Below are 27,096 nucleotides of genomic sequence, written 5' to 3'. Positions count from 1 at the left end.
AACTTTGGCCCTTGAGCTAATCTCCTCTTCAGCAGTTGATTGTACAGGTCTAGTTTAGAAAGGCGTCAGATGTCGGCACAAGCTTGGTGGGCCGAATGGCCTGTTCCTGTGCTGTACTATTCTTTGTGTCGTACCTTGTCCCACCTCACCAGGAATTGTGTTGAATGAAGTGCAGTGGTTCCCACAACGGTTATGTTGAAACTCTCTATAAAGTCAACTTTTTCTGATATTTCATTTGTGAAGGTACATTGCACAAGTTCAATTTGACACCGTGTAAAGTACAATACACATTGGTTTCTTTCAATTCACAAGTTGCCTCGCTATCCTCGCCATCACAGGTCATATTACAATATACATTTACACTTCAAATTGTGAGTGGGTTTAGCTCAGTGTTGGCTGGGTGGCTGGTTAGTGGTATAGAGTGACACCACCAGTGTGGGTTCAATTCCCGTGCCACTGAGGTTATTCGTGAAGGCCCTGCTTTCTCAACCTTACCCCTTGCCTGGGGTGTGCTGACCCTCAGAATAAATCACCACCAGTCAGCTCTCCCCCTCATGGTTGTCTGGGACAATGGCGACTTTACATTTCATGTTAAGTATACGTTCCAAAGGGGTTTATGTGGTTTCCAGCCCCTGTATATCATCTTGAATTTATGGATTATGGAGCATTGGTAAAACATCAATAGTTTTAATGACAAAAACCCAGACGGTTTGACTCTCCCCGTCAATGGAAGGAGTTAGGTGACAAGAAGTGAAATAAAGAGATCAGGAAATGGAGAGAGAATGTAAGATATAGAAAAAAGATCAAATCCAAGAGAGACTGAATTTGATTTCTAACGATTTCATGTTTCTCTTCAGGACAGGTTGAGGTTATTAACTCAAGAGAGGTGGCTCCAGAGCAAGAACTCAGCAGAAGTCTGGAAACAGGTAAACCAGGAGATTGAGGTTGAACCCATTTGTTCTTCTATTCAGGTGCAAAGTACAGACGGCTTTGGATTGCAACATAATTGATTTGATTTATTATTGTCACATGTGTTATCACAGTGAAAAGTATTGTTTCTTATGCGCTTATACAGACAAAACATACTGTTCATAGAGAAGGAAAAAAGTAAAGCTTATTTATTAGTCACAAGTAAGACTTATATTAACATTGCAATAAAGTTACTGTGAAATTCCAACAGTTCAGTGCCTGTTCGGATCAATGCACCTAACCAGCTCGTCTTTCAGAATGTGGGAGGAAACCCATGCAGACATGGGGAGAACATGCAGACTCCACACAGACAGTGACCCAAGCTGGGAATTGAACCCGGGCCCCTGGCACTGTGAGGTAGCAGTGCTAACCAGTGTGCTAAGGGAGAGGGTGCAGAATGTAGTGTTGCAATCATAGCTAGGGTGTAGTAAAAGATCAACCTTATGCAAGGTAAGTCCATTCAAAAGTCTGACAGCAGCAGGGAAGAAGCTGATCTTGAGTCAGTTGGCACGTGACCTCAGACTTGTATCTTTTTCCTGACGGGGAAATCACATTTTGAATTATGAAGTTCTCGAGAAAAGCCAGCACTGGCTTGCTCGCACTTTGTGAAGTAAGATACTCCAATTTATTCCAATACCTTTACTCTACCTTGCATTTATTGGTGCTTGTACTTTTGTACAGGCTAACTGCTCTACAGGTTCTGCTCATTGCTGAACACGGTGCCTTTCCCTCAGTTCGAGGAGGAAGGCAGGAAGCACTAATGTCATGTTTCAAGCTTAATCGCCCCTTGACACCAGTCCTTTCGCTCTTCCCACTCTTCGGTCATGGGTTACTGAGCCAACATCTCCAGAAGTAGCAAAATCCAATTTCTGATCCAGTTTTTCGGTCATGTCATTATTCTAGTCGTCGTTGCCAGGGCAACAGACCGCTTCAATAAGTCAATGGTATCACTTATCAATTGTTGTCAAAAAACTGGTGGAAGCTGTCACTGGAAATTTCATTTTGTGTCAGTTTATTACTGATAGCTTCTTTGGTGATGTGTCCCAGTGCCAGTGATTGTGTTTTTTTTTTCTTCAAGTATAAAGCACAGGAATATAGGATCAGAAGAAGGCTATTCAGCCCCTCAAGCCTGTTCCACCATTCAATTAGATCCTAGTTGACTTCCATCTTGAACAGTTAGCCTGTAGGAATGTACAAGCACCAATAAATGCAAGGAACTACAAAAGGTCATGACCGTAGCCCAATCCATCACACAAACCATCCTCCCATCCATGACTCTGTCTACACTTCCCGCTGCCCCGGCAAAGCAGTCAGCATAACTAAGGACCCCACGCATCCTGGACATTCTCCCTTCCACCTTTTTCCTTCGGGAAAAAGATACAAAAGCATGAGGTCACATACCAACCAACCCAAGAATAGCTTCTTCCCTGCTGCTGTCAGACTTTTGAATGGACCTACCTTGCATTAAGTTGATCTTTCTCTACACCCACCTATGTCTGTAACACTACATTCTGCATTGTCTCCTTTCCTTCTCTATGAATGGTATGTTTTGTATAGCGTGCAAGAAACAATACTTTTCACTGTATGTTAAAACATGTGACAAGAATAAATCAAATCAAATCAAATTGATACCATCCTTTGTTCTGTAATCTTTGTCACCCTTGCTAAACCAAAGTCAGTTAATTCCACTTTTGAAACTTTCAATTAACACTCAGTTTCTGCAGGTTTTTTAGGGGGAGAGTTCCCCTTTGTCAGTGATGATGGCGTCATCATTAGAAATTCCATTTTGGACTATCCTTTACTTATCCCAAAGGTTTCTGAGCCCAGATGTATCCTCCATCTGCCATTCCTACTGTGTCCTGAGTTGCGTATATCAGTTATTCAGGGATAGCTATTGTCTGTAGGAGCAGTGAGTGGTAACCAAATTGCAAATACTGGGTACTGCGAGCGGCAAAAACAAGAACTCCTTAAATAATCCATCCTAGAGATAAGTGCTTCACTGTTGACACACTACCCAGTATCAATGCAATGAAGGTGGCTCTCCACAACTGAAATATTTGCTGGTATTTTATGGATATATTCCAAATCAAATCAACAAGAGCCACAGGCCCTTAGCCAGAATTTTACATTGTTCAGGAGGGTTTGTGTCGGACCCAGGAGTGTGTGAAATCGCATGTGTGCCCCGGTTGTCTTCACTCACACACGCAATGTTTTGGTTGGCAGACAGGCTTGAAAGTTTGAAGCGCTCCCGTCAACAATCAAACAGGCGACTTGCCCACTTAAGGGGCTAATTGAAGGCATTCTTACATGGCCCATCAACTCTTAAAGATTTAGGGTTTAAGTTTTTATTTATTAGTGTCACAAGAAAGCTTACGTTCACACTGCAATGAAGTTACTGTGAAAATCCCCAAGTTGCCACATTCTGGCGCCTGTTCGTTTGCACGTTCTCCCTGTTAACGCTGAGGGAGACTTTAGCATGGTCAATGCAACTAACCAGCATGTCTTTTGGACTGTGGGAGGAAACTGGAGCACCCGGAGGAAACCCCACGCAGACACGGAGAATGTGCAAATTCTACATAGACAGTGATCCAGGGCAGGATGAACTGTGAGGGCTGAAATAAAATTTAACAAGGTGCCTGGGGACTGAGGCTTTGTGTGTAAATGTGCTGCCTCTGGTTGCAGTGTTTTTCCACCCGGCTTTATTTCAGGACAGGTCTGCAGGAGTTCTCTCCCCGGGGATGTGTCAGCCGGACCCCCGCCACCCCCCTCACTCCCACCGTCCCTGGCAGTGCTGAGCCTCTCCCAATACTAGGTTCACATTGGCTGCCTGTTCATTGGTCATTCAGCATAAAATCATGGTCTGGGGTTGATTGTGGCAGATGTATCTGCTCCCAAACCCTCCGATTGCATACCCCCAGTGCACCCATAATTCAGGTCCTTGTGGTTGAGAATCAAAATTCTTTATGCCAAAAAGACCTGTGTAATATTGTCCATTCAGCACCTCATTCGCCAGTTGTTGACCATAGAATTGATGCTGAAAGATTCCATTGAAGGGGACATTGACAGTGAGGGGCATGTCTCCACTGATCATGACTAATGCAAGGCTGTACTGTGGATGGTGGAGCTGGGGGTGGGGGTTCGGGGTAGACTGTAGGTGATGATGGACACTGTATATTCCATAGGAATACTGAATGTGTCAACATTTGCAGTCAAGGTAAGGTGTTGTGGGAATGCCTGTGTTTAAAGGGAAACATAAAAACATAGAAATAGGAGCCATTCGGCCCCTTAAGCCTGCTCCTACGACATTCAATCTGATCATGGCTCATCCTCTATCTCAATGCGCTCTCTCCATACCTGCATTGCCATTAGACTAGAAATTTATTTACTCCTTAAATATATTCAATGACGCAATGTCCACAGCTTTCTGTGGTGATGAATTCCATAGACTCACCACCCTCTGCGTAAAGAAACTTTTCTTCACCTCCAATCCTAAATGGTCTACCCTGTATCCTGAGACTGTGACCCCTTGTTCTTGTTCTAGACCCCCCGTTCCAACTCCCCCCGCCCCCAAAAGCCAGATGAAGGAACATCCCTGCATCCAGTCTATCCAACACTGCGGGTCTTTATCAAAATCCTCCTGAAAATTAGAAAGTCGGGATTGCACCAATTGCAAGGGAGCTGAGAATGTGCTGATATCTACAGACCTCGGACTGGCAATGTGTCAATATTTGCTGATGCCCCTCCCCTCCTCCACACATCCCAACCGGTTTAGGAATGGGATTGATGGCAATCTAGACATGGAGGACTGTGACTGGAAAGATAGTGAGTTAATGGCCATCAAAATACACTTGAAAGTCCATGTCCATGGGATGAGATTGACTGGATAAAGATTTCTTCACAGCTGCATTATTTGTTGACTTATTTGGTCAGGGTAGTTCTGAACACTGCAGCTCTCTCCTGGAATCGCTCCATTTCTCTGATGTTTCCTGTGTTGCAGGAGGGACCTCGATCGCTGTTCCAGGTGAAATCAGAGGGTATGCACTTGCCCACCAACGGCATGGCCGGTTACCATGGAAACAGTTGTTTGAGCCATCCATTAAACTCGCAAGAAAGGGCTTTCCGGTTGGTAAGAGTCTTGCTGTAGCCCTTGAGACAAGTAAAGCCCAAATCGAAGCAAGTGCTTCGTTATGGTGAGAATGAGTTTAAATACAGTTTAAAAAAACATTCGTTATTGTTAGCTAATATTTCGACTGAGCTAAACTAGAATTCAAAGTGTGGCCTTGGATGTGGAAGTATTGTGCTTTGATTTGAAAATAAAGCTGGCGATAATTCCCTGTTAGAACAATTTGTTCCCAAATATGAAGTAATGGATGAATTAGTTCATAGAGTCATAGAGGTTTACAGCACGGAAACAGGCCCTTCAGCCCAACTTGTCTATGCCACCCTTCTTTTTTAAACCCCTAAGCTAGTCCCAATTGCCCATATTTGGCCCATGTCCCTCTATACCCATCTCACCCATGTAACTGTCTAAACGCTCTTTAAAGGATAATATTGTACCTGGCTCTACTACTGTGTCTGGCAGCTTATTCCAGACACTCACCACCCTGTGTGTGGAAAAAAATGGCCCCTCTAGACCGTTTCCTATCTCTTCCCTCTCACCTTAAACCTATGCCCTCTAGTCTTAGACTCCCCTATCTTTGGGAAAAGATATTGACTGCCTAGCTGATCTATGCCCCTCATTATTTTATAGACCTCTATAAGATCTCCCCTCAGCCTCCTACGCTTCAGAGAAAAAAGTTCCAGTCTATCCCAGTCTTCTCCTTATAACTCAAACCATCAAGTCCCGGTGGCATCCTAGTAAATCTTTTCTGAACCCTTTCTAGTTTAGTAATACCCTTTCTATAACAGGGTGACCAGAACTGTACACATTATTCCAAGTGTGGCTTTACCAATGTCTTGTACAGCTTCAGCAAGATGTCCCAGCTCCTGTATTCAATGTTCTGACAATGAAACCAAGCATGCCGAATGCCTTCTTCATCACTCTGTCCACCTGTGCTTCCACTTTCAAGGAGCTATGAACTTGTACCCCGAGATCTCTTTGTTCTGTAACTTTCCCCATTGCTCCACGATTAACTGAGTAAGTCCTGCCCTGATTCAATCTACCAAAATGCATCACATTTATCTAAATTAAACTCCATCTGCCACTCGTCAGCCCACTGGCGCAATTGAACAGGATCCCATTGCAATCCAAGATAACCTTCTGCTCACAATGACCCTGTGGATATTATTGGCGCCATGTTTTCAATCTTAGCCTATTTGTAAATGTCTGCACGGGAGTTGCCACCCAGAATGGTATGTGTGCGCACAAAGTAGGAGAAGGCCATTCAGCCCCTTGAGCCTGCCTCATTCTTCAATAAGATTATGGTTGATCTGATAATGGCCTCAACTCCACTTTCCTCTCGACCCCCATATCCTTTGACCCCTCAAATATATATCTAACTCGGCCTTCAAAAATACTCAGCTGTCCTGTCTCCACCCACTGAAGGAGAGAGTTCCACAGACACACGGCCCACGGAGAAAACAATTCTCATCTCCTCCCTCTTAAATGGGTGACCCCTTATTTTTAAATTGTGTTCCCTCCTCCTGGAGCTCCCACAGCAGGGAGTGGGGGGGGCAGAGGGAACATCTTTTCAACAACCACCCAGGAAAATTAGGATTAGTTGAGTCCTTCCACCAACCAACTATCTCCCACCTGACTATTCCCCACTGAACATCTGACCTCAAGCCTAACCCCCTCACCCACTTACTTTATACACTTCCTCTTGCAAGTGTGAGGTGGTCCACTTTGGTAGGAATAATGGGAGGAAGGACTATTACTTACGGGGCAAAAAACTGCAGCAGGCGACGGTGCAGAGGGACCTCGGGGTCCTTGTGCATGAGTCGCAAAAACCCAGCTTGCAGGTGCAGCAGGTGGTCAGGAAGGCGAATGGGATGCTGGCCTTCATAGCGAGGGGGATTGAATATAAAAGTAGGGAGGTCTTGCTGCAGCTGTATAGGGCATTGGTGAGGCCGCAGCTGGAGTACTGTGTGCAGTTTTGGGCGCCGCACCTGCGCAATGATATTTTGGCCTTGGAGGGAGTGCAGAGGAGGTTTACGAGGCTGATGCCGGAGTTGAGGGGGTTGAGCCATGAGGAGAGGCTGAATAAACTAGGCTTGTACTCGTTAGAGTTTAGAAGAATGAGGGGAGATCTCATTGAGACGTATAAGATGATGAATGGGATGGATAGGATAGAGGTGGAGAGACTCTTCCCGCTCAGAAAGGATAGTAGGACTAGGGGGCACAGCCTCAAGATAAAGGGGGGGCGGTTTAGAACGGAGTTGAGGAGGAACTTCTTCACTCAAAGGGTGGTGAATCTCTGGAATTCTCTGCCCATTGAAGTGGTGGAGGCTGCCTCGCTAAATATTTTTAAGACGCGGGTTGATGGGTTTTTGATAAGAGAGGGGATTAAGGGTTATGGGGAGAGGGCGGGAAGGTGGAACTGAGCCGCGACAGATCAGCCATGATCTTATTGAATGGCGGGGCAGGCTCAAAGGGCTAGATGGCCTACTCCTGCTCCTATTTCTTATGTTCTTATTTTGTCAAAATTATTAGGACATTTAAACTTAGCACTTTATGGCAGCTAGTGGTGTAGGAAAATGCTTTAAAATGGCGGCGTGGGCTTGTTGGGCTGAAGGGCCTGTTTCCCATGCTGGGTTGTTCTTTGTTCTTTGTTGAGATTGGCCTCTTGGAGTGTGAGCTCCCTGATTGTGCAGGCAATCATTACCTCAATCAGGGAGCCACCTATGTATAAAATGAGGAGTGTCAGGGCTACTGCCACTCCGGATTCTGACTGTGTATCTGAAGCATTCTCGGAGTGGAAGTGAGTTTGTAAATAAAGGGAATCTGGAGTTATTTCAAAGAGTCGTAGAATCCCTACAGTGCAGGCCGTTCGGTCATCGAGTCTGCAACGACCACAATCCCACCCAGGCCCTACTCCCATAACCCCTCACGTTTACCTTGTCAATCCCCCTGAGATTAGGGTTAATTTAGCATGGCCAATTAACCTAACCTGCACATCTTTGGACTGTGAGAGGAAACCAGAGGAAACCCACACAGACACGGGGAGAATGTGCAAACTCCAGACAGGCAGTGACCCGAGGCCAGAATTGAACCTGGGTCCCTGACGCTGTGAGGCAGCTGTGCTAACCACCGTGCCGCTGTAAAACGCTGTAAAAAGGGGTGTGGCTTCACTTCCACCAATACGGATTCCCAGAGCAACCGTATTGTGTGTTTCTCAATCAGCCTGGGTCGGAAGTCCAAGTGAAAAATCTGCAGCTCCAGTCCAGTAACAAGGAGGGGCAGTAAGAATCCAACAGTGATTGCTACTCCACAGAAGATTTGGCCGATAGTTTCTAAAGATATTCACATAAGACTGAAAGTGTTATGATTGAGACCTGGGGAGTCTTTGTCCTATTCTTGCAGTGCTGTAGATATGAGTTGGGCCCCGCTGAAATAAATGTCAGACACAGCGAGCCAACTCAATTCACAACAACGGGCATTTCAAAGCCTCATTCATGGAACATAGTGAGATATTGTTCGTGAAAGAAAGGAAGACAAGTGTACATAATTTTATTGTGAACAGGTTTTCCGAGCTCCCAGGCGATTGCTTTCACAGTGCGATCTGGTAGCCTGCACACACAGCAAAAGCAAAAATTAAACTCCAGTCACTAAAGGTGAACAATTTAATTCGAGTTTCAGCCCCAAATTATTTTTTTTTGATCTCCATGAATATCTGATTAACACACTGCAATCTGAGGAAAGAAATTCAATTTGGTGGATGCCAGGGCGATTACACAGCCAACCATCAGAATCCTTCCCTCTCGAGCCAATTTAATGCCATATTTACAGTTTTGATGACAGCTCAACAGTAGACAAGAGGCAGGTCTGGTGCTATATTGGCACAGGATGCAACCTTGAGAAGTACACTTTCCTTGAGTGGTGCCACCAGTTTTCTGGTTGACCTATTTTTAGGCCCACGTTGTTTAAAGTTTATTTATTAGCGTCACAAGTGAGGTTACATTAACACTGCAATGAAGTTACTGTGAAGATCCCCTGGTCGCCACAGTCTGGCGCCTGTTCGGGTACACTGAGGGAGAACTTAATAAGGCCAATATACCTAATCTGCATGTCTTTCGGACTTTGGGAAGAAACCGGAGCACCCAGAGGAAATGTGCAGACTCCACACAAGACAGTGACTCAAGCCGGGAATCGAACTTGGGTTCCTGGTGCTGTGAGGTAGCAATGCTAACTACCATGCCACCACGTCACTCCGATTGTTTCCCCTGGCCATGGGAAAAGCTGTAGTCAGAATATCAAAATCCCCGAATCATGGTTTTTAAAGAACTGCCCACGTGCAGATACTTCTCGACTGCTGCTGGTGCCTTAAAATCTGCTTCACGATGGGAATTGGAAAGGTTAGACAGTGACACAAATCAAATCTGACGCAACCATTCTGTGGGCGTGAGGGAAATGAGCCATCAAATTCTCAACGTGGGAACTGGAAAATGTTACACTGCGGCTGGAATTTTACCGGCATGACTGCCCCGATTCTGGAGGCGGGTGCGGCTCGGAGAACAGGAATCTCTGTTGGCCTCAAGCGGGGTCGTATAAACCTCAGGTAGATGTGCTGGTAAAATTTCACCCTGTGATTAAATAATGGCAGCAACAATCAGCCTACCTAGGCGAGGCAGTGGTGTAATGGTATTGTTGCTAGACTAGTAACCCAGAGACCCAGGGTAGTGCTCTGGAGACCTGAGTTCAAATCCCACCATGGCAGATTGTCTCCTGTAGAGCTGTCATCAAAATGTAAACACAGCCTTAAACTGGCTCAAGAGGGATGGCAGATGGTGAAATCCAAAAATCCGGAATTTAGAGTTTAATGTTGACCGTGAAACCATTGTCGCAAAAACCCATCTGGTTCATCAGTGTCCTGTAGGGAAGGAAATGTGCCGTCCTTACCTGCTCTGGTCTACTCCAGACTCACAGCAATGTGATTGACTCAGGGATAGACCCACATCACATGAAGAAAGAAAAAAATTAGAAAGCAAGAATTAATAAGAACATAAGAACATAAGAAATAGGAGCAGGAGTAGGCCATCCAGCCCTTCGAGCCTGCCCCGCCATTCAATAAGATCATGGCTGATCTGTCGCTGCTCAGTTCCACTTTCCCGCCCTCTCCCCATAACCCTTAATCCCCTCTCCTATCAAAAACCCATCAACCCGCGTCTTAAAAATATTTAGCGAGGCAGCCTCCACCACTTCAACGGGCAGAGAATTCCAGAGATTCACCACCCTTTGAGTGAAGAAGTTCCTCCTCAACTCCGTTCTAAACCGCCCCACTTTTATCTTGAGGCTGTGCCCCCTAGTCCTATTGTCTTTTTTGAGCGGGAAGAGTCTTTCCACCTCTATCCTATCCATCCCATTCATCATCTTATACGTCTCAATGAGATCTCCCCTCATTCTTCTAAACTCTAACGAGTACAAGCCCAGTTTATTCAGCCTCTCCTCATAGCTCAACCCCCTCAACTCCGGTATCAGCCTAGTAAACCTCCTCTGCACTCCCTCCAAGGCCAAAATATCTTTGCGCAGGTGCGGCGCCCAAAAATGCACACAGTACTCCAGTTGCGGCCTCACCAATGCCCTATACAGCTGCAGCAAGACCTCCCTACTTTTATATTCAATCCCCTTCGCTATGAAGGCCAGCATCCCATTCGCCTTCCTGACCACCTGCTGCACCTGCAAGCTGGGTTTTTGCGACTCATGCACAAGGACCCCGAGGTCCCTCTGCACCGTCGCCTGCTGCAGTTTTTCGCCACGTAAGTAATAGTCCTTCCTACCATTCTTCCTACCAAAGTGGACCACCTCACACTTGCCAACATTAAATTCCATTTGCCATTTCCTGGCCCATTCGCCCAGCCTATCTAGATCCTTCTGCAGACTCTCCACACCCTCCGCACAATTTGCCGTTCCCCCAATCTTGGTGTCATCAGCAAATTTCGACACTCTACACTCGGTTCCCTCCTCCAGATCATCTATATAAATGGTAAAAAGCTGAGGCCCCAGCACCGACCCCTGGGGCACTCCACTAGTCACCATCCGCCAATCCGAATAGCACCCGTTGACCCCCACTCTCTGCCTCCTATTTGACAACCAATCCTCTATCCACGCTAACACCTTACCCCCAACTCCATGTCCCTCGACCTTCTGCAATAACCTCTTGTGAGGCACTTTGTCAAACGCCTTCTGAAAATCTAGAAAGACCATATCCACCGGCTCTCCTCTATCCACCGCCCTAGACACATCCTCATAGAACTCCAGTAAATTTGTCAGACACGACTTCCCTTTAATGAAACCGTGCTGCGTCTGCTCTATCAAGCAATTCCCTTCAAGATGCCTCGCAATTTCCTCCTTAATGACAGATTCTAACATTTTACCTACCACAGACGTTAAACTAACCGGCCTATAATCCATCTGGAAACCTCAGAATACAAAAGGCACTGGAGAGGGTGCAGTAAAGTTTTGCAAGGATAATAGCAGAAATGTGTGCTTGTGTATACCAGGAGAGAATTGACAGACTGGGGGACAGAATTTTCCCATCCCGCCCACCACAAGTGGGACACGAATCTTGCGAAGGTATCATATGAGGAATGATTGAGGGCACTGGGTCTGTACTGGTTGGAGTTTAGAAGGATGAGAGGGGATCTTACTGAAACTTACAGCATACTGCGAGGCCTGGATAGAGTGGATGGGGAGAGGATGTTTCCACTTGTAGGAAAAACTAGAACCAGAGGGGACAACCTCAGGCTAAAGGGACGATCCTTTAAAATAGAGATGAGGAGGAATTTCTTCAGCCGGAGAATGGTGAATCTTGTGGAACTCTTTGCCACAGAACGCTGTGGGAGTGTCATTGAGTGTCTTTAAGACAGAGGTAGATAGGTTCTTGATTAATAAGGAGATCGGGGGTTATGGGGAAAAGGCAGGAGAATTGGGATGTGAAAACTATCAGCCATGATTGAATGGCAGAGCAGACCCGATGGGCCGAGTGGCCTAATTCTGCCCCTATGGTCTTGTGGTGTAATTGCAAAGGTCCATTGACCTTGGGAGGGAAAGTCCAGCCCAGGATCTCTTTTCCCTTGAAAAAAGGAACGTTTTAAAAATTATCCTCAGGTGGTGAAGGGCATAACTCAAGGTTATCATTATCGGATAGAAGCAAAATACTGCGGAGGGTCACCAAGAAATCTAACAGGGAATTCAGAAGAAACCTCTGTACCCAGCCAGTGGTGAGAATGTAGAACTGCCGGAGGAAGTAATTGATGTAAATAGCTTATCACAACTTTGAAAAATGAATTGCGATTCTTGTTGAAAAAGGAATTTAATTCTCTAGAGATTACAAAATCAACAATTCATTACTGGAGTTGGTAATAGTAACTTGCAGCCAGAATGTCCTTCTGTCTCTGTTTGTCTGTGATCAGAGCGATGAAGACAAGAGTCAGGGACATGAGGGAGAAGGCTTTTACAAACAACTGCACTGTGAGGGCAGTCAGCTGTGTGGCACGGGGGAGCTGCGTTGCGGGGGGGGAGCTGCGTTGCAGGGGGGGGAGGTTGTATCAGGCCTGGCTAGTTGCATGCCTGGCCCAATAATGACATACAAAACATATTTAAACTACATTAAAAAAAGATTCAAATTACTTACCTGTCTTCCCGCTGGTTTCCAGCATGGTCTGACCAGTGATTGTTCTCTGGCACTGGGAGATGTGGATCCATTCCTGGCACATGCACAAATCCTGGAAAAAGGATGACGGTACGATTCAAACCTGCCAAAAAAGCTGCAGGTCGCGATGGGAGAATCGGGCCCATAGAATCCTTAGAATGGAATCGCACAATCCCTACAGCACAGAAGGAGGTCATTCGGCCCATCAAGTCTGCAATGACCACAATCCCACCCAGGCCCTATCTCCGTAACCCCATGCGTTTACCCACCTCGATTGCCTGACATTAAGGGAGAATTTAGCATGGCCAATCCCCCTAACCCGCACATCTTTGGACCGTGGGAGGAAACTGGAGCACCCGGAGGAAACCATGCAGACACGGGGAGAACATGCAAACTCCACACAGACGGTGACCCAAGCCAGAAATCGAACCCAGGTGTCTGGTGTTGTGAGGCAGCAGTGCCCACAACTTAGTCTGGCCCTTTTTCTGCTCATCTCTTTTTCTTTCTCCACCCATGTTAACTGGGACATTTCTCTGTCCCCTCTCTGGAACACTTGCCAGAAATGGCTTTCCCCTCTCAGCCACAGAAGTGAGTTCTTTTTTTCCCTTTTTGCACTGTTGCACTGGGCCCACCTTCGGCCCAAGGAACTTAAGATGCTGAATTGTTCAAATTCCCACTCAGCATGAAAACTCCTGAGGGTCGTAGGGCCCTGAGGTTCCTGACCTCCACTCTCAACTTTAAGGAAAGTGGGATTTTGTAACAGGGATCTTGACTTGTCTATTCTCCCAAAGGAAGCTGCTTGATTGAGACTGCTGTTTGTTAAAAGCATTCCTCTATAGTTACTGCCACTATACACAGATTGGGATCTCTGCACAAGTTTAGAATATCTGCTCACTCCAGATCTTTGTCACTCAATTATATGGTGCCGCATGTGTTTCTGGTGTCAACCCTTCACACTACATTCCCAGGTCCCACTTTTTATACACAGGTATAAGGCAGTGGGGATTAACGCCCAAGTAATTCACTAAGATTGCTTGTGGGATAGACTTGCACCATCATACCCAGGGGGTTTTGTGACCCAATCCCAATTATACAAAAGTTTTGTTCAACTATTTATTCAACTAGTGTCACCCTGGATTAATCTTATCTTCAACTATTCGATACTATGTTTCCTACTCCGGCTTCCTTGGAATAAGGTTACTCAGTTAAAATGCTAACTTTTGCTAACTGTAGGTGGAATTAGTGGCCGGAATTGTCCAACCGTTCAGCCCTGTCACCACTAGCAACAAGGATGGAGAATTTGGCACCCAGCCAAATCTTCGTTCACTGCAGCAGGACCAGAGTCCCTCTGGCATGAACTGCCCAATGCTACAACATCTCAAAAAGTATCCCATGAGTCTCCAAACTGCATACCGGGTAAATAGACTCAGGGTAACCAACACTGCTGGGCAGCAAGGTGACAGTTTTTAGGCCACTACCTATTTTAATTCACTTTTCATTTAAGTGAAAATTGGGTGGGTATGAAATGGGGGACTGACCTGAACCTGCCTCTTTCCTGTCCAGAGACGGGGCAAAGGTGACCATCCTGCCCACCACGGGAATCGGAGCGGGTGAGGGGCAGACCATGGGAAGGTCCGTTGACCTCGGGCAGGATTTTCTGGTTCTGGGGCGAGTGCGGCCGAAAAATCCCACTCAGTAGGTTTTGAGGATAAGGAAAGTGCCTGGTTCTGGGTGAGAACAAACCTCGAGCCACAAGAATTTATATCTTATTAGAACAAGATCTCAAACTCCAGTACCCTGCAGGGAGTATTAAATACAACCCGGCCTTCTGGTATGGATTCACCCCAATCTCAGGAGAGACATCAGGATTGTAATCGCACTCTGAAGTTCACACTTACTTAAAGCAATTGATTTATTAATGACTTTCTCATCACTAGAAATTTTCCACCAGGTTACTTTCCAATGCAGAAACTGGCTAAAAATCTGGTGGAAAAGGCTGTTACGATACAATTTCTAAAATTATTTGGGTGATCAGTTTTTACTTTTTGTGTCATTTGATGATTTAGTTTGAAATAATAATGAAGAAATCCTTTGTACAGATTTTGACAGTGATGTTGCTAATGTATTTTCATCAATTCACATATATTTTTATGGATGCTGCTGAATTGTAAAAACATCCACGTGATGAGGCGTTCACCAATCCTATATTCTCAGGATGGCTTTGTGCTACAATGTAATTCTATCACCTACAATCGCTTGGAGCGTGGATTCCTATTGTACACAGGAACATCGGAATGAGGAGCAGTAGGTTAATTCAGCCCTTCGAGCCTGCTCCGTTACACAATCAGATCATGGCTGATCGCTCCCTGGTCTCAAATCCACCTCCCCACCTGTCCCCCATATCCCTTTATCCCCTCTTTTATTAGAAATATATCTATCTCCTCCTTGAAACCATTCAATGATTCAGACTCCACTGTGCTATGGGGCAGCAAGTTCCACAAATTCACACCCCTCTGCGAGAAGTAATTCCCCCTCATCCCAGTTTTAAATTTACTGCCTCTCAACCTATACCCGTGACCTCGTGTTCAAGATTACCCCATAAGAGGAAACATTTGGTTTACATTTACTTCATCAATCCCTTTTAAAGTTTTATATACCTCGATCAGATCCCCCTTCATCCTCGTAAACTCTGGCGAGTATAAGCCCGACCTGTTTAATTTCTTCTCATACGTCAACCCTTCCATCCCCGGAATCAATCTGGTGAACCTTCTCTGAACTGCCTCCAATTCCACCACATCTTTCCTCAAAACTGATCATAATACTCCAGATGATGGTGACTAGGAGGATTTCATTGTGATGTTAATGTAAGCCTTACTGTGACTAATAAATGAACTTTAACTTTTTTTCAACTGTAGATGTGGTCTCACCAACACCCAATACAATTGCTACAACATTCTCTACTTTTATATTTGAATTTACGCCATTTTTAACAATGAAGAAAATTGTTCTTTGATAATAGCCAAAAATTCCTTCATTTCCGCAGTGATGTGTTCTGTAAGAAAAACAGCCGCCAAATCCTGAGCGAGAATGAGATGATATATTTTCCACAATTAGCAGATACGCTGCAGATGATAGCAGATAAAGGACCAAATGCATTCTATGACGGACCCATTGCAGAGGACATTGTTCATTATGTCAGTCAGTCGGGTAAGTACCTGGATATCCCACCAATGGGATATATCTCGTCGTCTTACTGGGGAGTTGAGTTTCCATTTTATCAAATGCAAGTTCGCTTCCTGAATCAATGTGTTTCCAATGTTTTATTTTCTATTTCTCACTTCGGAGTGAATACACTCTGTACCCAATCTTCAATACTGTGTAAATTTTCTTATCAGGAGAGGTTAGCTGGGTTGGGACAGTATGCATTGGAGTTTAGAGGAGTGCAAGGTCCACCTTATTGAGACATATCGGATTCCCAAGGGGTTTGACAGAGTAGATGCTGAGAGGTTGATTCCCCTTGGGGTAGAGTCTATGACCAGAGGGCATAGTCTCAGGGCAAGGGGTTGCCTATTTAAGACTGAGATGAAGGGTAACTTCTTATCTAAGGGTAGTGAATCTCTACCGCAGATCGCTGGGGCGTAAAGTATGTTTGAGGCAAAGATGGACATATTGTTAATCTGTAAGCAAATCAAGGGTTATGGGGAAAGTGGGGTTGAGGGTTATCACATCTGATCAGTCATGATCTCGTTCAATGGCAGAGCAGATTCAATGGGCCAAATGGCCAACTCCTGCCCTTACATTTTATAGTCTTACAAGAGAATTCCATCCAGTCTCCTTTCCTCGCACCTGCTTCTGAAATGTATGTGATGTTGGCAAGACAGCGCATGTTGTCCCTCTACAGTAGTTGTCCAGACGGTTGATCTTTCTTTGAACCATTGCTGCCCAACATGCTGGTGTTAGCCAGAACTTACAAAGGCTTGGACCCAGAAACAATAAAGAACCCAAATCTATGTCCGGATAGGGGATGAGTCACAGTAAGGGAACTTTTGGTTGATGGCGCTCCCATGATTTTGCCACCCTTATCTCGCAGGGTGCTGGAGGGTATAAAGGGGGGAGATACTGCTGACCTTAGTTTGGTAAGTTGATGCAGTGCATCCTGTAGATTGTGCGTACTGCAGTCACGCTGCCATGGAGGAGAGGCAATTTGAGTAAAGTTGACAAAAGTAAAGCTGACAGCTCATGTAAACCCTGCTAATTAATCACTCAGTTTCCAGTTTGGAAAGAGGATTGATTACAGATGAACATGTGAATTCAGAGCAGAAGGAGGCCACTCAGCCCCTCGAGCCTATTCTACCATGGTTCATCTGATTGGAGGTGGTTTTATCTACCCCCAACAGAAAGCGTTCTTTCTGGTTGTGTCACAGCTTGGTATGTCTCCTGCTTTGCCCAAGACTGCAAGAAATTACAAAGGGTTGTGAATGTAGCCCAATCTATTATACAAACCAGCCTCCCATCCATTGACTCTGTCTGCACGTCCCACTGCCTCAGAAAGGCAGCCAGCATAATTAAGGATCCCACGCACCCCAGACATTCTCTCTTCCATTGGGAAAAAGATACAAAAGTCTGACATCACATACCAACCGACTCAAGAACAGCTTCTTCTCTGCTGCTGTCAGACTTTTGAATGGACTTACCCAATACTAAGCTGATCTTTCTCTACACCCTAGCTATGACTATATCTCTACATTCCGCACCCTCTCGTTTCCTTCTCCCCTGTGTACTCTGTGAACGGTATGCTTTGTCTGTATAGCGTGCAAGAAACAATTCTTTTCACTGTAGCCCAATTCATGTGACAATAATAAATCGAATCAAATCAGCTCAGTTCACGAGCATGATCCCAGCCTTCCTGCTGTGTGCCATTTTAACTCAGCATCTTGCTCTCGTGCCCACATGTCCATCCTTGGCCTCCTGCAATGCCCTGGCGAAGCCCAACATAAACTAAAGTAGCAGCGACCCTTCATCCAATTAGGCACCTTTATAGCCCTTGGGACTCATAATTGACTCACAACTTTAAACTGTGACCATTCTCCCCCATCTTAAACCCTTTTTAAATATCCCATGTCTGTATTGCCTCATTGTGATCCCCTGACCCCCCCAGGCCATCTGCCTTTTATTCTTAAAGTTGCTACATCTTGTTGCAATCTCCCAGAGCTACATTTTATTATCTAACACATTCTCCCTCTCTTCAATCCTGATGAGGAGCCAAATGGACTTTAATTTGTTTTTCCTCCTTAGCAGATGCTGCCAGACCTGCTGTATTTTTCCAGTATCCCCTTGTTCTTGTAATTTGTTCGTGCTATTTGATTTCTTTCCATGAAACCATAGAATCCCTGCTGTGCAGAAAGAGGCCATTCAGCCCGTTGAGTCTGCACTGACTCTCCAAAAGAGCATCCCACCCAGACCCTCTGCCTGATCCCCTTAACCTTGCCCATTTAACATGGCCAATCCATCTAACCTGCACATCTTTGAACACTGAGTGACAATTTAGCAAGGCTAATCCTCCTAACCTGTTCATTTTTGGGCTCTAAGGGGCAACTTCACATGGCCAATCCACACAACCTGCACATTTTTGGAGGAAACCAGAGCATCCGGTTCCCTCCCGGTTCTGCCCATTCCCCCTGTCCTCCCCCCACCACCCACTCCCCCCCCACCTTTACAGAACTGTCCGCTGCGTTTTAGTCCCATAATTCTTCTTTTCACATGAGCCCCATTCACCCTGAGTCTGGTGGTGGCGAGGCAGTTGGGGCCTGGTAGGGAAGGCTGCAGTGTGGGAGCCTCGACTGTAGAGGCCCCTCAGGCAGGCACCTGGATCCAGGAGCCAGGCTGAAGGCCCTTTCAGCCTCAATCCACCAATCCCCTACCTTGAGGAAGCTGCTGGGGTGTCTAATGCTCAGAAAACCAGTTCAGAAGCCGGATGGCAGTTAGACCTGGCAACCTCGTCATTGTCATTCAAGCTGCAATCCACCTCCTTGGGCTAAGTTTGGTTGTCCACTTATCTACAAGCCTCACGGAAGCTTGAAAAGGACAAGTGGGAGAAGGGTTTGTGTTGGGAAAAGGATTCCTGACTTTAAGCTCTCTTCCACCAGTCCACATGACCTAAACCCCAAAACCTGCCCTTTCCTTTGACATTAAAATTCAACTGACAATCGCTGCTGTAATACAGGAAATACAGAAGTACACAGCAAGATCCCACAAACTCCAATGAGATATAAGACCAGATAATGTGTTTTACTGATGTTGATTGAAGGACCAAGGTTATCCACAACACCAGGGAGAATTCCCCAACTCTTTAAAATGATGTGGTGGGATCTTTCTTGCCCAGCTGAGGGCCTTGGTCTAACATCTCATCCAAAAGACAGTACCTCAGACAGCTGCAGCATTAGGAGTGTCACCCTGGATTATTCCCGTCTTTTTTTCATGGGGATATTGTCTTCTCAGTAAAAGTTTGTTCAATTGGCTAATGGTTTATAAGCTTTATTTGGATTGGTGCACATCCCTCCCTATCTCTTTCCTCTTTAGGTGGATTAATTTCCCGAGACGATCTGAAACAGTACAAGGCGAACGAGGAGACCCCAATAAACGTGACCCTAGGTGAATATACAATGTATGTTCCGGGTGCCCCATCTGGTGGACCAGTGCTTGCCCTCATTCTGAAAATCCTTGAAGGTAACTTTGAGGCTCCACATTCTGCTCTGAAACCTTTTCTTCTTTAGTTTTAAAGACCTTCCAACCAAGATTCTTCTGATTTGGTTAGAGAAAGTGGCCAAAGACATGGGGCTACGGGGATAGGGCCTGGGTGGGATTATTGTCGGTGCAGGCATGATGGGCCAAATGGCCTTCTTCTGCATTCTACGGATTCTATGATATTTGTATAATTTTGTACAGCCATATTAAAATGGAATGAAAGTGTGGTGCAGATGATTGGTTTGCTGTATTTTCATCTTCTGGACTTGGGTTTGAATCCAACCAAGACTTGGGATGTGTGTGTTACTGAAGAAACGGTATTATCCATATCTAATTGTTGCGTAAGATGGTGCTGTTGGTTCAAGTGGTGGAGGAGACACCCACAGTGCTATTAGGTAGAGAGCTTCAGGACTTAGACTCTGCAATGATGAAGGACTGACAATATGTGTGTAAATCAGGATGAAATGTGTTTTGGGGGGTTGGAATGTGGAGGTAATGATGTTGCACTACACCTGCTGACCTTGTCCTTGTGGGTGATAGAGGTCACAGGTTTGGGAGATGCTTTCACAATCAGCGACACAGTAGCAGAATGGTTAGCACTGCAGTCTCGTAGCGCCAGGGACCCAGGTTCAATTCCTGGCTTAGGTCACTGTCTGTGCAGAGTCTGCATGTTCTCCCCCTGTCTGCATGGGTTTTCTCCTGATGCTCCAGTTTCCTCCCATAATCCAAAAGGCGTACTGGTTAGGTGCATTGGCTGTGCTAAGCTCTCCCTCAGTGTACCTGAACAGGCACCGGAGTGTGGCAACTCGGGATTTTCACAATGTCTTCATGTAAACCTACTTGTGACGCTAATGAACAAATAAATAAATCAAACTGATGAGTTGATAAACGTAAAGATCCTGCATTAAATTAATTTGTACAATTTTGCCTGGTTTGGCGCTAGTTGGTAAAAAAAGTGGCTCTTTGAAGGAGCCATTCAATTAATCCCATTCACTGCTCTTTCCCAATAACTCTGCAATCCTCTCCTTTACAAGTATTTATCTGATTTTCTTCTGTAGGATATTGAATCTGCTTGCACCATCTTTTCATCCTTTAATTACTTTTCTGATCTCATTTAGGCTATCACTTTTCGAGAGAAAGTGTTTCCACTCGGGAAAAGAAAGTTTTAACATACCATCGAATCATTGAAGCCTTCAAATTTGCATTTGCAGAGAGGAGCAAGCTAGAATATCCAACATCCAGTGACCACAGGAAGGTAAGCCTGTGACGTCAAAGATTTACCTCTGCATCTACTTTCGGACCACAATGGGTAGGATTTTCCAGATTTGCCCTCCAGCGGCATTATCCAGTTCTGCCTTAGTAGATCCCTGCCATAGGTTCCTTGGTAGCAGGATAAGCGAGCCATGCAGAAGATCCAGCCAGAAGCCAATGGCAAGCCGCCTGTCCTGCGGGGAGTTGTGAGGGGGTTGGAGGAGGGAGCAATTGGGTAAAAGGAGTTGGCGAAAAAATAAAGCTGCATGTTGCCGGGATGTAAACACACACGAAGGATTAGATTTGGGGTGATGGTCGCAGTGTGGTAATGTCACTGGATCAGTAACGCAGAGACCCTCATGCCCTGAGAACGAGTTCAAATCCCACTGTGGCAGCAAAGGGAATTTAAATTCAATCAGTAAAATCTGGAATTGAAAGCCATTTGGTTCACTTTAGAACAGGAAAAGGAACCGGGATGGCACGGTAGCACAGTGGTTAGCATTGCTGCCTCACAGCTCCAGGGACCTGGGCTCGATTCCCGGCTTGGTTCACTGTCTGTGTGGAGTTTGCACATTCCCCCCGTGTCTGCGTGGGTTTCCTCCAGGTGCTCTGGTTTCCTCCCACAGTCCAAAGATGTGCGGGTTAGGTTGATTGGCCATGCTAAATTAGATGGTAAGACATCAGAGCAGAATTGGGCCATTTGGCCCATCAAGTCTGCCCTGCCATTCAATCAGGGCTGATCTTTTTTCTCACCCCCATTCTCCTGCCTTTTCCCCATAACCCCTGATCCCCTTATTAATCAAGAACCTATCTATCTCTGTCCCTTAGTCTCCTGGGATGTGCAGAGGGATTTGTGTGGGGACAGGGCCTGGGGTGAGATTGTTGTCGGTGCAGACTTTATGGGCCGAACGGCCTACTTCTGAACTGTAAGGTTTCTATGATCCTCCTTCTGTTGGAGTGAATTCAAGTCCACAGCGACATGGCTGTCTTTCAACAGCCCTCAGAAAAGGCTGAGTAAGCCACTCAGCTCGGGGGTAATTAGTGATGGCCAATAAATGCTGGACTTGCCACAATTGCCCATGAAGGAATAAAAAATAAAAAATTATAAATTGGCCACATACGTGCAGTTGATATCACCAAGAGAGATCTTGTAAATGACAATAGTGTTGGGTCATTGAGAGTTTAATTGCTGCTTCGTAAGGGAAGCTTGCAGATTTGTGTAAAGAAATTCATGTTTTTTTAACATTGTTTTGGACACTTTGAGAGGTGATATGTGAAGTATAATATGTGCTCCAAGTATATATTTTTTATAAAGAGATTTGGTGTGTATGTTTACCACAAAGAGGTGCCAATTGTGTTCATTTGTTCCAATTCTTTTTTGCTTCAATTATCAAACAGGTCAACGAGATGATTGCAAAAGCGAATGATATTAGAGAAAAGATTAGTGACAATCACACCAATGAAAAGATTGAGTATTATGGGATAAAGTGCTTTTTACCTGGGCAGGATGGAACATCCCATCTGTCTGTCGTAGCACAAGATGGCAGTGCTGTGTCTGTCACCAGCACTATAAATGGTCGGTAAGTATTTACTAATCATTAAACCATAGAATCCTACAGTGCAGAAGGAGGCCATTCAGCCCATTGAGTCTGCACCAACTACAATCCCATCCAGGCCCTATCCCTGTAACCCCACATATTTACCCTGCTAATCCCCCTGACACTAATGGTCAATTTAGCATGGCCAATCAACCTAACCTGCACATCTTTGGAGTGTGGGAGGAAACCGGAGCACCCAGAGGAAACAGACATGGGGAGAACGTGCAAACTCCAGACAGACAGTGATCCAAGGCCGGAATTGAACCTGGATCCCTGGCGTTGTGAGGCAGCAGAGCTAACCACTGTGCCATCGTGCTGCCCAGTGATTACCAGTCCTCAGCCTCAAACATTATTTTGATGTTTTTGCTGGTAATTAAAGGACTCTGGTTGGTTCCAACCCAAAATGGGATGTGTAGCAGAGTGAAACCTGAAATTATTGAAGAAAGAGGCCATTCGGGCCATCATTTCTGTTCTGGTTCTTTGAAAGAGCAGCCATTCTTCGGCCACAACTTACCTTTTGTCCATAACTCTATACGATCCGCATCCTCAAGATGTTCACTTTTATTTATTGAATCAGCTCTGACCAGCATTTCAGGTAAAGCATTCCAGATCTCACTATCTCCTTGAGAGATAGCATTTATTCCCCTCTCCCCTCTGAATCTTTTACCAATGATTTTAAATCTAATTCTCCAGGCTATTGACCCATTTGCCAAAGGGAATAGACTTTCTGTCTCTGTCCTCAGAAAACCTCAACAGAATCTTCAAAACCTTAACTAGGTCAACTCTTAACCTTCCCCCTGTTCCAAGGAGAACAAGCCCAAACTTTTCAAACTCTTCCTCATCTCTGTTGGCATTCTAGTAAACCTCCCCTGTATTTGACAAGGTCCCACATGGCAGGCTGGTACAAAAAGTCGTCTCACAGGATTCTGGGTGGACTAGCTCGATGGTTACAGAACTGGCTTGGCCATAGAAGACAGAGAGTGGTGGTGGAAGGGTGCTTTTCAGAATGGAGATCAGTAACTAGTGGTGTTCCACAGGGATCAGTGCTGGGACCTTTGTTGATTGTAATATATATAAATGATCTTGTCAAAACTGTAAGTGGTTTGAATAGTATGTTTGCAGATGACACAAAAATTGGTGGAGTTGCAGACAATGATGAGGATTGTGGACGGCGCAGTGGTTAGCATGCTGCCTCACAGGACCAGGGACCCGAGTTCAATTCCCAGCTTGGGTCACTGTGTGTGTGGAGTTTGTACGTTTTCCCAGTGTCTGTGTGTGTTTCCTCTGGGTGCTCTGGTTTCCCCTCACACTCTGAATGACATGCTGGTTAGGCGCATTACCCAAAAGGTGCAGGAGTGTGGTGACTAGGGGAATTTCACAATAACTTCATTGCAGTGTTAACGTAAGCCTTACTTGTGACTAATAAATAAACTTTTAAAAAAATGTCAAGGGATACAGCAGCATCAAGATAGATTGCAAACTTGGGCACAGAAATGGCAGATGCAGTTTAATCAGAACAAATGCAAAGTGATGCATTTTGGAAGATCAAATTCAGGTGCAAATTATACAGTAAATGGCAGAACCCTTAAAAGCATTGATGTACAGAGGGATCTGGGTGTACAGGTCCACAGACCCCTGACAGCAGTAACACAGGTGGATAAGATAGTCAAGAAGGCAAACAGCATGCTTGCCTTCGTCAGGCAGGGCAATGAGTATAAATGTTACACTTATATAAAACCTTGTTTAAGCCACATTTGGAATATTGAGTGCAGTTCTGGTCACTACCAGAAAGATGTTGATGCTTTGGAGAGGGTGCAAATGTGGTTTAGCAGGATATTGCCTGGTTTGGAGGGTTTTAGGTATGAGGAGAGGTTGGATAAACTTGGATTATTTTCATTGGAGAGACAGAAGTTGAGGGGGACAACCCGATAGAGATCTACATAATTATGAGAGGCATAGATAGGGTGGATCGTCAAAGGCTTTTTCCCAGGGTGGAAAGGTCAACTACAAGAGGGCACAGGTTCAAGTTGAGAGGGGGAAAGTTTAGGGGTGGCGTGCGGAGAAAGTTTTTCACACAGAGGGTAGTGGGTGCCTGGAACGCACTGACAGTGGAGGTGGTGGAAGCGGGTACGTTAGCAACCTTCAAGGTGCTTCTTAATAGATACAGGAACAGGAGGCGAACAGGGAGATAGTAACTGCGCGTGGGCAATAAGTAGTGGATCTAAATAAGGATTATGAATCGGAGCAGGCATGATGTGCCGAAGGGCCTGTCATCTGCTGTATTGTTCTTTGTATCTTTCCTCAGATCTTGTGTCCTTCTTGCAATGTGATGGCCAGAATTATCCCCAAAGTCCATTTGAGGCCTCAACTTGAGAGCTGAACAAATTGTAATGAATTTGATGCATGGGGATGAGGGAGATGAGTGATACAAAGGATCTAAGGAAGGATGTGTTGGAAAGGGTCCAAAGGGGTTTCACAGCAATGATCCCTGGAATGAAGAGCTTGTCGTATGAGGAACGGTTGAGGACTCTAGATCTGTACTCATTGGAGTTTAGAAGGATGAGGGGGGACCTTATTGAAACTTACAGGATACTGTGAAGCCTGGATAGAGTGGATGTGGAGAAGATGTTTCCACTAGTAGGAAAAACTGGAACCAGAGGGCACAACCTCAGGGTAAAGGGACAATCCTTTAAAGCAGAGATGAGGAGAAATTTCTTCAGCCAGAGAGTGGTGAATCTGTGGAACTCTTTGCCGCAGAAGGCTGTGGAGGCCAGGTCGTTCAGTGTCTTTAAGACAGAGATGGATAAGTTCTTAATGAATAAGGGGATCAGGGGTTATGGGGAAAAGGCAGGAGAATGGGCTGAGAAAAATATCAGCCATGATTGAATGGCAGAGTAGATTCGATGGGCCGAGTGGCCTAATTCTGCTCCTTATGTCTTATGGTCTAAACCATGAGGCAACGTAAAGGACAAAACATGGGGAATAAGCTGATGTATTCAGTATGGTGTGTGAGAAGGAACGGTTAAAGAGCTATGTGAACATGAAGGAAAGAGTAAGATGGATGAGGTGGAAAAGAAATTTTGACTGAGTGAAAACTAGCCACTGAAAACAAATCCCAGGAAGAGATTCCACTCTGCAAACTCGACAGGCTATTTTACACCATTTAGGCCTGTGCTCTGCGTGAAATCCAAATGCAGAGTATATTAATCAATCAGGAACTGTTTTCTCCGTGGGCCCAGATGTATATTGATTACAGGAAACCCTCCAGGCCACACTCTAATGACTATTTGTTTCAATTGAAGGTTATAAAATGTGTTCCTGCCTTTTAAGGAACACCATTGCTTTGTCTGTCCAAAGTCACCAGAACATATTTTCCCAGTTTTATTTCAGTTGGTTTGAAGGGAATCCTCTCCTTTAAAAGAAAACGATTCTTCCGTGGGTGTGGGACAAGTGGCATCTTCCCCAACACTAGAAGCATAAAGGAAGGAAACATAGAATCCCTGCAGTGCAGAAGGAGGCCATTCAGTCCATTGAGTCTTTACTAACTCTCTGAGGGAATAGAGGCCCTATCCCTGTAACCCCACATATTTAGCCCAGTAATCCCCCAGCCCACACATCTTGGAACACTACAGAGCAATTTAGCACAGCCAATCCACCTAACCAGCATGTCTTTCAAGCTGTGGGAGGAAACTGGAGCACCTGGAGAAAACCCACGCAGACACGGGGAGAATGTGCAAACTCCACACAGAGGGTGGGATTTTCCAGCCACGCTTGCCCCAGTGCCAAAAATTTCCGCCCAAGGTCAATGTACCTTTGCATGATCTGCCCCTACCCACTACAGTTCCTGTGGCAGGCAGGACAAGAGAAATTCCCCCAGACGGACACCCAAGGCTGGAATTGAACCAGGGTCCCTGGCGCTGTGACACAGCAGTGCTAACCATTGTGCCACCATGCCGCTCAATACCTGCTGCCATGAATTCCATCCCCTATCCCAAAATACAGGATGAATTCCTGTGTCTATTTGGGAAAGATGGATGGCATCTACAGGGGTCAACACCGAAACCCAAACCTGATGGAGGAGGAATGCTGGGATGGATCTGTGCCGACTTAAAACAGGGGCAGCCTGAGATGGGTCTATCAGCGAGACAACTTCTCAACTCCGCAGGGTAGATTTTGACCTGGCACGCTCGAGTAAAATGGGATTAGCTGCCTGTTTTACATCCCTCCGGAATTTTTTAAAGTTTCAGTGGACTTTGCCCACCAACTTGAACAAGTCAGGAAATCAGAGAGACGTTGCCTGTCCTTATGGCCGATTCTCCAGACCATTAGCGAAAATCTGTCTTTTAAATTTGTGAATGGGGGGAAATAGAGGGACACGGCCCGAGTAAGGGCAAAAGGTTTTGTTTTAGTTTAGTCAGGGCATCGTGATCGGCACGGAGAGCCGAAGACCCTGTTCCTGCGCTGTACTTTTATAGATCATAGACCATAGAATCCCTACAGTGCAGAAGGAGGCCATTCGGCCCATTTGAGTCTGCATCGACCACAATCCCCCAAAACCCCATGCATTTACCCTAGCTCGTCCACCTAACATTAAGGGACAATTTTAGCATGGCCAGTCCACCTAACCCACACATCTTTGGACTGGTTCTTTGTTCCTTTCTTTGTTCTAAATGTCTTTGACATTGTCCCTGATAGAATGATTGAGTGCTCATTCACCAGCCTGA

The 27,096-nt window shown here is 45.5% G+C and overlaps 1 protein-coding gene across 5 annotated transcripts in view; it reads left to right on the top strand.

Annotated features, from left to right (window-relative positions):
- The window catches only part of LOC145357747 (glutathione hydrolase 1 proenzyme-like), a 55,458-nt gene that overhangs the window by 5,437 nt on the left and 22,925 nt on the right, over nucleotides 1-27,096 (top strand). For 4 of the 5 annotated variants that reach the window (XM_080211195.1, XM_080211196.1, XM_080211197.1 and 1 more), the window contains 6 exons: nucleotides 858-926; nucleotides 4,967-5,159; nucleotides 15,823-15,986; nucleotides 19,359-19,505; nucleotides 20,642-20,778; nucleotides 22,173-22,354. In XM_080211195.1, the coding sequence (XP_080067321.1) occupies nucleotides 858-926; nucleotides 4,967-5,159; nucleotides 15,823-15,986; nucleotides 19,359-19,505; nucleotides 20,642-20,778; nucleotides 22,173-22,354 (892 nt within the window). The remainder of the gene's footprint in view (nucleotides 1-857; nucleotides 927-4,966; nucleotides 5,160-15,822; nucleotides 15,987-19,358; nucleotides 19,506-20,641; nucleotides 20,779-22,172; nucleotides 22,355-27,096) is intronic. The other variant, XM_080211200.1, reaches the window with a different exon arrangement.

The sequence above is a fragment of the Carcharhinus amblyrhynchos genome, chromosome 24 (assembly GCF_965287045.1).
Source record: "Carcharhinus amblyrhynchos chromosome 24, sCarAmb.v2.hapA, whole genome shotgun sequence".
Taxonomy (NCBI): Eukaryota; Metazoa; Chordata; class Chondrichthyes; order Carcharhiniformes; family Carcharhinidae; genus Carcharhinus; species Carcharhinus amblyrhynchos.
This window is presented reverse-complemented; position numbering and strand designations above follow the sequence as displayed.